This window comes from Oncorhynchus clarkii, chromosome 1, assembly GCF_045791955.1.
Source record: "Oncorhynchus clarkii lewisi isolate Uvic-CL-2024 chromosome 1, UVic_Ocla_1.0, whole genome shotgun sequence".
In the NCBI taxonomy this organism is placed as follows: Eukaryota; Metazoa; Chordata; class Actinopteri; order Salmoniformes; family Salmonidae; genus Oncorhynchus; species Oncorhynchus clarkii.
Genome location: NC_092147.1, coordinates 59,704,236 through 59,713,755, shown reverse-complemented (window position 1 = coordinate 59,713,755; position 9,520 = coordinate 59,704,236). Strand labels below are relative to the sequence as shown.

The following is a 9,520-nucleotide window of genomic DNA, read 5'->3' as shown; positions in this document are numbered from 1 at the left end:
TGACCAAAAGCCCTGTCTGCCCCAGCTGACCACTGCAGTCGCACCGGTCCCCCCTTCAGCAAAGAGGTAATGGGAGCCGCTACCTGACCAAAGCCCCGGATAAACCTCCGGTAGTAGTTGGAAAACCCTATGAACCGCTGCACCTCCTTTACCGTGGTTGGAGTCTGCCAATTACGCACGGCTGAAATGCGGTCATTCTCCATCTCCACCCCTGACTCGGACAGGCGGTACCCTAGGAAGGAGACGGACTGTTGGAAGAACAGACATTTCTCAGCCTTAACGTGCAGGTCATGCTTCAACAGTCGACCAAGCACCTTGAGCAACAGAGACGCACCAGGTTGTAAGCACTCCTGAGATCCAATTTGGTGAAGAAGCGTGCCCCATGCAATGACTCGGTCACACTGGCTATGAGAGGCAGCGGGTAACTATACTTCACCATGATCTGATTGAAACCTCTATAGTCAATGCAAGGGCGTACACCTCCATCCTTCTTCTTCACAAAAAAGAAACTCGAGGAGGCAGGTGAAGTGGAAGGCCGAATGTATCCCTGTCCCAGAGATTCGGTGACATATGTTTCCATAGCCGCCGTCTCCTCCTGTGACAGAGGATACACTTGACTCCTGGGAAGTACTGCATCTACCAGGAGATTTATCGCACAATCCCCCCGTCGATGGGGTGGTAGTTGAGTTGCCTTCAAAAGAAGGTGAGAGCCAAATCGTCATATTCAGGGGGGATGTGCATGGTGGATACCTGGTTTGGACTCTCCACCGTAGTTGCACCTATGGAAACACCTATACACCTCCCTGAACACTGGCGTGACCATCCCTTAAGAGCCCTCTGTTGCCACGAAATAGTGGGGTCATGATAAGCCAACCAGGGAAGCCCCAACACCACAGGAAACGCAGGAGAATCGAAAAGGAAGAGACTAATTCCCTCTTCATGACCCTCCTGCGTTATCATACATTGTGGAGCTGTGACCTCCCTAATCAGGCCCGACCCTAAAGGACGACTATCTAAGGAATGTACAGAGAAGGGCACATCAACAGGAACAATAGGGATCCCTAATCTAAGAGCAAACGGACGGTCAATAAAGTTCCCAGCTGCGCCTGTATCTACTAGTGCCTTATGCTGGGAATGCGGGGAAAACTCAGGAAATTCTATAAATATACATATGTGTGCAACAGGAAGCTCTGGGTGAGTTGGGTGCCTACTCACCTGGGATGATCCACGAGTGCCCTGCCTGCTGCCTCGACTTCCTGGGGAACCTCTCCAACACCGACCAGCAGTGTGTCCTCTTCGGCTACAAGTAGTGCAGGAAACGGCCCCCCTCGAGCTCCATAGGTGTAGGATCGGAGGTGCTGGGGGATAGAATGGACGGACCCTGATCCGGAATTCCGCGGGTGACCTTCAGGTTATCCAGCCGGATGGATAAATCCACTAGCTGGTCTAGGGTAAGGGTGGTGTCCCTGCAGGCCAGCTCCGGACGAACGTCCTCACATAGACTACACCGGTAATGGTCGATCGGGGCGCTCTCATTCCATCCCGCGCTGAAGTCCAGTGCGAATTCCTGTGTGCTCCTCATCCCCTGACTGAGATGGAACAAGCGTTCCCCCGCCGCTCTCCCCTCAGGTGGATGATCGAAGACCGCCCGGAAGCGGTGGGTGAAATACTCATAGCGGATACTATACTTCCCTATTCAGCGTTGGCCCACTCAAGCACTTTCCCTGACAGACAGGAGATGAGGGCGGACACGCTCTCGTATCCCGAGGGAGCCGGGTGGACGGTCGCCAGGTAGAGCTCCAACTGGCACCCGGCAGCCGTCCCATCATAAGCCGAATCCCACTGGGTCCAGGTGACGGAGGGGTGGACAGCGGTGTTGGTTGGGGTGAAGTTGATGGGGGTGTGGGAAAACCCCTCTCTCCCATCGCCCCATGGTGAGCAGCACGCGATCCATGGCTGTGCCAAGATGTTGGAGCATTGTCGCATGCTGCTGGACGCGTTCCTCCACTGGTACCGGAGTACTGTGTGCACCTGCTGACTCCATTGGAGGTGCGTGTTTCTCTCATGTATCAGTATGCAGAGGTGAGGACGGAGTCAGGCGCAGGACACAGAACTGAGTAAAATAACATACTTTACTCAAAAAAATAATCAACCATAAATTCCACGCAGGGAAAACACACCATCACACAGAAGACTAATAACACTAGACAAGGAACAAACACGGGAACCAGAGGGTTAAATAGGGAAATAATATTAACTTAATGGGAACCAGGTGTGTACAATAAAGACAAACAAATGGAAAAAGAAACGTAGATCGGTGGCAGATAGAAAGCCGGTGACGACGACTGCCGAAAGCCGCCCAAACAAGGAGAGGGACCAACTTCGGCGGAAGTCATGACAGTACGTCCAGTGTCTGAGCCGTTGAATTGCGACTCCACTTTGTCTCTGTACCGACCGTTTGTTTGATTGTCATGCGGAGGGAATAACTACACTATCTATATTCAGCCATATTCCTAGACCTCTTTCCATGGTTAAATGCAGTGGTTTGCGCTTTCTGTTTTGCGCGAATGCCACCATCCATCCACGGTTTCTGATTAGGGTAGGTTTTAATAGTCACAGTGGGTACAACATCTCCAATGCACTTCTTCATAAACTCGCTCATTGAGTCAGTGTAAACATCAATGTGGTTCTCTGAGCCTGACCTGAACATATGCCAGTCCGCGGGATCAAAACAATCTTGAAGTGTTGATTCCGATTGGTCAGACCAGTGTTGAATAGTTCTAGTCACTGGTACATCCTGTTTGAGTTTCTGCCTATAAGACGGCAGGAGCAAGATGGCGTTGTGGTCGGATTTGCTGAAGGGAGGGCGGGGGAGGGATTTGTATGCATCACGGAAGTTAGAGTAGCAGTGATCGAATGTATTACCCCCGCGTGTAATAAACACAGCCTCAGGATATATGGTTTCCAGTTTACATAGAGTCCAGTGAAGTTACTTGAGGGCCGTCTTAGTGTCTGCTTGAGAGGGAATGTACACAGCTGTGACGATAACTGAAGAGAATTCTCTTGTGAGGTAATATGATTGTAAGGAATTCTAGGTCGGGTGAGCAGAAGGTCTTGAGTTCCTGTATGTTGTTATGATTACAGCATGAGTCATTAATCATGAAGAATACACCCCGCCCTTCCTCTTCCCAGAAAGGTGTTTATCTCTGTCGGCGCGGTGCATGGAGAAGCCCGGGTGCTGAACCAATTCTGACAACATATCCCGAGAGAAGCATGTTTCCGTGAAACAGAGAATGTTACAATCTCTGATGTCTCTCTGGAAGGCAACCCTTGCCAATTTCATCTACCTTGTTGTCAAGAGACTGGACATTGGCGAGTAGTATACTCGAGAGCAGTGGGCGATGTGTACGTCTACGGAGCCTGACCAGGAGGCCGCTCCGTCTGCCCCTTCTGCGGCACCGTTTTTTTGGGTCAGCTTCTGGGATTAAATCCATTGTCCTGGGTGGTGGTAAAACAGAGGATCTGTTTGGGAAAGTCGTATTCCTGGTCGTAATGTTGGCAAGTTGACGTCTCTCTTATATCCAATAGTTCTTCCTGGCTGTATGTAATAAGACTTAAGATTTCTTGGGGTAACAATGTAAGAAATAATACATTAAAAAAAACAAAATACTGCATAGTTTCCTAAGGCCTTGAAGCGGGGCGACCATCTCTGTCAGAGCCATGTTGTGTGTTCGTATGTGTGTATGTGTGTTCGTATGGGTGTATGTGTATGTGTGTGTGATAGTATGCGTGTGTGTGTTGTGTTTATGGGTGTGTGTCTCACTGGGTTTGACTGGGCACAATGGTACCCAGTTGGACAACACTCAAGCTCTTCACAATTCTCCCCATCCCTCCCTCTCTTTGGCTTTCGTTCAGCCACAGACTATCAAAGCAAATTGTGTCTGACACATGTTTTTCAGGCTACGCTCAGTTAGCTCCCCTCCCATCTAATGATGCAAATCACTTATCCTGTGACGTTTATCGGACATTACTTAAACACGGAGGAATAGGTCTGAGCAGAAGGAAAGTAAGTAAAACAGGGGAGAAAAGAAGAGAGCGAGGGGCCATGTTTGGCAGAGGAGAAAAGAAGAGAGACTTAAAGAGGCCCATCCTCTCCTCTTACCCACCCTCCCTCCCCACTTCCTCTTCTGAGGGAACATTTCTGGTGTATACAAAACTCAGCCCCAAACACTCACAATGGAATGAGAGAGGAAGGGTGGGAGGTCTTTATACAAGCTTGGGTCTTCTCTCTCTCTCCCTTTCTTTCTTTCTTTCTTTCTCTCTCTGTCTCTCTCTCTCTCTCTCTCTCTCTCTCTCTCTCTCTCTCTCTCTCTCTGTCTTTTACTCACAAACTCAAACTCTGGACTTTAGTCAGGCTTGTTATGAGTGAAGAGAAGCGGCAGCGGGCCTCGTAGCGGGCTGGATCTTCACAGGAAGAGGTTGGATTGGCTGTGTTTCGGACTGGGGTGCGCTCACACACCCCTCGGGAGACATTTGTTTATGTGTGCGTGTGTTCTGTGTGTGAATGTTCAGACACGTTGCCAATGACTTTATTACATTTGCAGTAGAGGGAGAAGCCCTAAAAAGGGAATTATCTCTTCAGTCAGGGTCGGAGTTAAGCATTAACCTCTCTTTACACTACCAATACAACCCTGGCCTGTGCCTGTGTGTGTGTGTGTGTGTGTGTGTGTGTGTGTGTGTGTGTGTGTGTGTGTGTGTGTGTGTGTGTGTGTGTGTGTGTGTGTGTGTGTGTGTGTGTGTGTGTGTGTGTGTGAGGAGACCGTAAGATCTCTTGTCCATTAAAGAGCTTCAAAGCTCAAAGGCCTGCTGAGTCACGTCCTGCGATTGTCTCGGTGTATGTGAGCAAATTGTATCTGCGGAGTGTGTTTGTGTGTTCTGCTGTTGACGGAGTGGAGCAATTCAGAAGACTCAACCAATAGTGTCCCATCTTCTGATTGGAGGGGAACCTCTGGAGCGTGTGCTTGTTTTCTACTGTTGTTGGAGCAGAAAGGCCAGAGAGACTAGCCTTGATCGGAGCTGAGCCTGTGGAGTGTGAGGAGTGTGTGTGTTATTGTCCTGTCGTGTCTTCCTGACCAGAGCTGACTCCGGGGACACAATGACGGCTGAAGCTCTGGAGAAGTACTGTGGATCCATCTTCTGGGTGAGTAGAACTACCAGAGAAAAATGCTCTCATAACCTTGCTTTCAAGCTGGTAGTGGTGCCAACCGAAAATGAAAAGACTCTTGGTAGCGCAGCGAAAGTTTGCTTCAAAAAAATCCATTGTCCTAAAAATATTATCTTTACATTTTAAATAACTTCCAGTTAACCTTCAGAGAACCTACTGGGATGATTGTTTTGTCTGTATCAGGAGGACATTGGCCTCTGTTTGTTTAGTACTGTAGGTTGCTAAAACATTTTCAAAGCCATTCGGTGGGTTACTGCATTTTTTTTTTTACCTAACCAAACATTTATGTAAAGACCACATTTAAAGTTATTCCAAGATGAATCTCAAGATGAATCGCAGAGTATTTTCAAGACATTGATAAGTTCATTCGAGGCTTCTTGTATTTTTTCACTCTAAAAGCATGATCTATTTTTGATTATAAAGGATTCTAATGTGAGGTTAGCTCTTTAATGTGCTCTTTAGTGTATGATTTAGTAATTGTGGCTTTTGTCGTAACAGTTTTCTTTATTTAGATCACGCTAATGTTCTTATCTCACCATGGACATGGTCAGGGCAGGGAGAGAGCTCATTGAGTGAAAACGTGACTGGGTTGTTATGACACTGTTAAGTCATCTTGACTCAGCTGTTTAGACTTGGTGCTTGCTATTGCTAGTAAGTCAGAGTGCAGTCTCTTTCACTCACCATAAATCATTTAGCGATGAATAGCGATAATATTTGAAGTAGTACCAGAAAGTACCCATTGATACCACACTTAAAAGTACTACCACTGAACACAAATAAAAACACAACACGCAGCAATTTCAAAGGTTTTACTGAGTTACAGTTCATATAAGGCCGTCAGTCAATTGAAATAAATAAATATGCCCTAATCTATGGATTTCATATGACTGGGGATACAGATATGCATCTGTTGGTCACAGGTAAATACAAAAAAGGCGTGGATCAGAAAACCAGTCAGTATCTGGTTTCACCACCATTTGCCTCATGCGGCGCGACACACCTCCTTTGCATAGAGTTGATCAGGCTGTTGATTGTGGCCTATGGAATGTTGTCCCACTCTTCAATGGCTGTGCAAAGTTTCTGTATATTGGCGGGAACTGGAACACGCTGTCGTGCACGTCGATTCAGAGCATCCCAAACATGCTCAATGGGTGACATGTCTGGTGAGTACGCAGGCCATGGAAGAACTGAGACATTTTCAGCTTCCAGCTATTGTGTACAGATCCTTGCGACATGGGGCCGTGCATTATCATGCTGAAACATGAGGTGATGGAGGTGGATGAATGTCACGACAATGGGCCTCAGGATCTCGTCACAGTATCTCTGTACATTCAAATTGGCATCAATAAAATCCCATTGTGTTCGTCATCCGTAGCTTATGCCTGCCCTTACCGTAACCCCACCGCTCTGTTCACAACGTTGACATCAGCAAACTGCTAGCCCAAACAATGCCATATACGCTGTCTTCCATCTGCCCGGTACAGTTGAAACCGGGATGAAGAGCACACTTCTCCAGCGTGCCAGTGGCCATCGAAGGTGAGCATTTGCCCACTGAAGTCGGTTATGACGCCGAACTGCAGTCAGGTCAAGACCTAGGTGAGGACGACGAGCACGCGGATGAGCTTTCCTTCGACTGTAGACAGTTTGTACAGAAATTATTTGGTTGTGCAAACCCACAGTATCATCAGCTGTCTGGGTGGCTGGTTCCAGATGATCCCGCAGGTGTAGAAGCCAGATGTGAAAGTCTTGGGCTGGCGTGGTTACACGTGGTCTGCGTTTCAGAGGCCGGTTGGACGTACTGCCAAATTCTACAATTTACAATTACATTGTTTACAAACAGTGGGGTAAAATAAGCTTATATTTTGGGTTCTGATGGGGTTAGACAGTTGAACTAAGCTCATGAGGCCTTTATAAGTTACATTCTTTAAGAATCAATGGCTATATATAATTAATTTGAAAGTTTAAAAAATGTAATCAGTTTGTGTGTGTGTCGAGCTGTGTGTCGAGCTGTCTGACACTATGACCTGCTCTGGACCATATCCGGAGTTATTAAACCAGAGAGGCTTGTGGGAATCTTACAGCTCATCTTATCGCGCGCGCTCGTTCTGCTTTTCCTCTTCCTCCGCCCTCCTCTGTTCCTCTGCCTTCATCTTCGACAGCATGGAGTCAGTGGCACTCAGATCCCAGTTCTGTAAAGTGGCAACCACAGCCTCTTCAGAAGCCACCTGGAACATGTCCACAAACACATAAGCCCAAACATGGCTTGTAAAAACACAATTACACAGCCATCTGTATCTGTCTCTCTCATTCACACACACACACACACACACACACACACACACACACACACACACACACACACACACACACACACACACACACATTCCCTCCAGGAGGGGTTCATGCCTCTTTGGCCTTCATATTTAATGACCTATGAGTCATATTTGATTAAATTGATCATCAGGGAGTTGGAGGGAAGGCTTAGTGCTTCTGGGTCAGTACATAGGTGAGTTTGGACCTGTGTGTGTGTGTTTAAGTGTGTGCGTATTTGTGCGTGTGTGTGTCTGCATGCATACAAGCGTGTGTGTGTGAGACACTATGAAAAATGTGTGTTTCTCTCTGTTAGAACTCGTCGTTCCTGCAGCGTGAGGACCCAGACCTGCCAGTGTGTGTGGAGCAGACCGTGTTGGTGTGGGCTCCGCTGGGCTTCCTGTGGCTCTGTGCCCCCTGGCACATAGCAGTGCTCTGCAGGAAGGCCACCCCCACTAAAAACCTGTCCAAACTATACCTCTGTAAACAGGTAAACAAAGCCCCTGTCCACGATATGCCCCGGTGGGCAACATTTGGCACATTGTTAATTTCTGTTTGTAATCTCTACTTTTCTGGTCGTGAAGACATACAGTGGGGCAAAAAAGTATTTAGTCAGCCACCAATTATGCAAGTTCTCCCACTTAAAAAGATGAGAGAGGCCTGTAATTTTCATCATAGGTACACTTCAACTATGACAGAGAAAATGAGAAGAAAAAAAATCCAGAAAATCACATTGTAGGATTTTTAATGAATTGATTTGCAAATTATGGTGGGAAATAAGTATTTGGTCAATAACAAAAGTTTATCTCAATACTTTGTTATATACCCTTTTTTGGCAATGACAGAGGTCAAACGTTTTCTGTAAGTCTTCACAAGGTTTTCACACACTGTTGCTGGTATTTTGGCCCATTCCTCCATGCAGATCTCCTCTAGAGCAGTGATGTTTTGGGGCTGTTGCTGGGCAACACGGACTTTCAACTCCCTCCAAAGATTTTCTATGGGGTTGAGATCTGGGGACTGGCTAGGCCACTCCAGGACCTTGAAATGCTTACGAAGCCACTCCTTCGTTGCCCGGGCGGTGTGTTTGGGATCATTGTCATGCTGAAAGACCCAGCCACGTTTAATCTTCAATGCCCTTGCTGATGGTAGGCTTTGTTACTTTGGTCCCAGCTCTCTGCAGGTCATTCACTTGGTCCCCCCTTGTGGTTCTGGGATTTTTGCTCACCGTTCTTGTGATCATTTTGACCCCACGGGGTGAGATCTTGCGTGTAGCCCCAGATCGAGGGAGATTATCAGTGGTCTTGTACGTCTTCCATTTCCTAATAATTGCTCCCTCAGTTGATTTCTTCAAACCAAGCTGCTTACCGATTGCAGATTCAGTCTTCCCAGCCTGGTGCAGGTCTACAATTTTGTTTCTGGTGTCCTTTGACAGCTCTTTGGTCTTGGCCATAGTGGAGTTTGGAGTGTGACTGTTTGAGGTTGTGGACAGGTGTCTTTTATACCCATAACAAGTTCAAACAAGTGCCATCAATATAGGTAACGAGTGGAGGACAGAGGAACCTCTTAAAGAAGAAGTTACAGGTCTGTGAGAGCCAGAAATCTTGCTTGTTTGTAGGTGACCAAATACTTATTTTCCACCATAATTTGCAAATAAATTCACAAAAAATCCTACAATGTGATTTTCTGGATTTTTTTTCTCATTTTGTCAGTCATAGTTGAAGTGTACCTATGATGAAAATTACAGGCCTCTCTCATCTTTTTAAGTGAGAGAACTTGCACAATTCGTGGCTGACTAAATACTTTTTTGCCCCACTGTACAACCAGAGTGCAATAAACTGGTTTCTGATTACAAACCGGTAAAGGCATACAGACATTGTAAATATTTCATATTTGGGTAGTTTTTTGGTCAGATACACAGATTACAACCTGACAAAGACATACTTTTTGGGTTGCTAAAAATACGTTAAGAAATTAAGAAAACGTCCT

The 9,520-nt window shown here is 46.7% G+C and overlaps 1 protein-coding gene across 1 annotated transcript in view; it reads left to right on the top strand.

Annotated features, from left to right (window-relative positions):
• Positions 1–4,408: 4,408 nt before the first annotated feature.
• Positions 4,409–9,520, top strand: part of LOC139409789 (ATP-binding cassette, sub-family C (CFTR/MRP), member 2) — a 62,647-nt gene continuing 57,535 nt past the window's right edge. Inside the window, exons 1-3 of the mRNA XM_071155169.1 lie at positions 4,409–4,478; positions 5,137–5,200; positions 7,851–8,024. Of these exons, the coding sequence (XP_071011270.1) occupies positions 5,156–5,200; positions 7,851–8,024 (219 nt within the window). The 5' untranslated portion in view covers positions 4,409–4,478; positions 5,137–5,155. The remainder of the gene's footprint in view (positions 4,479–5,136; positions 5,201–7,850; positions 8,025–9,520) is intronic.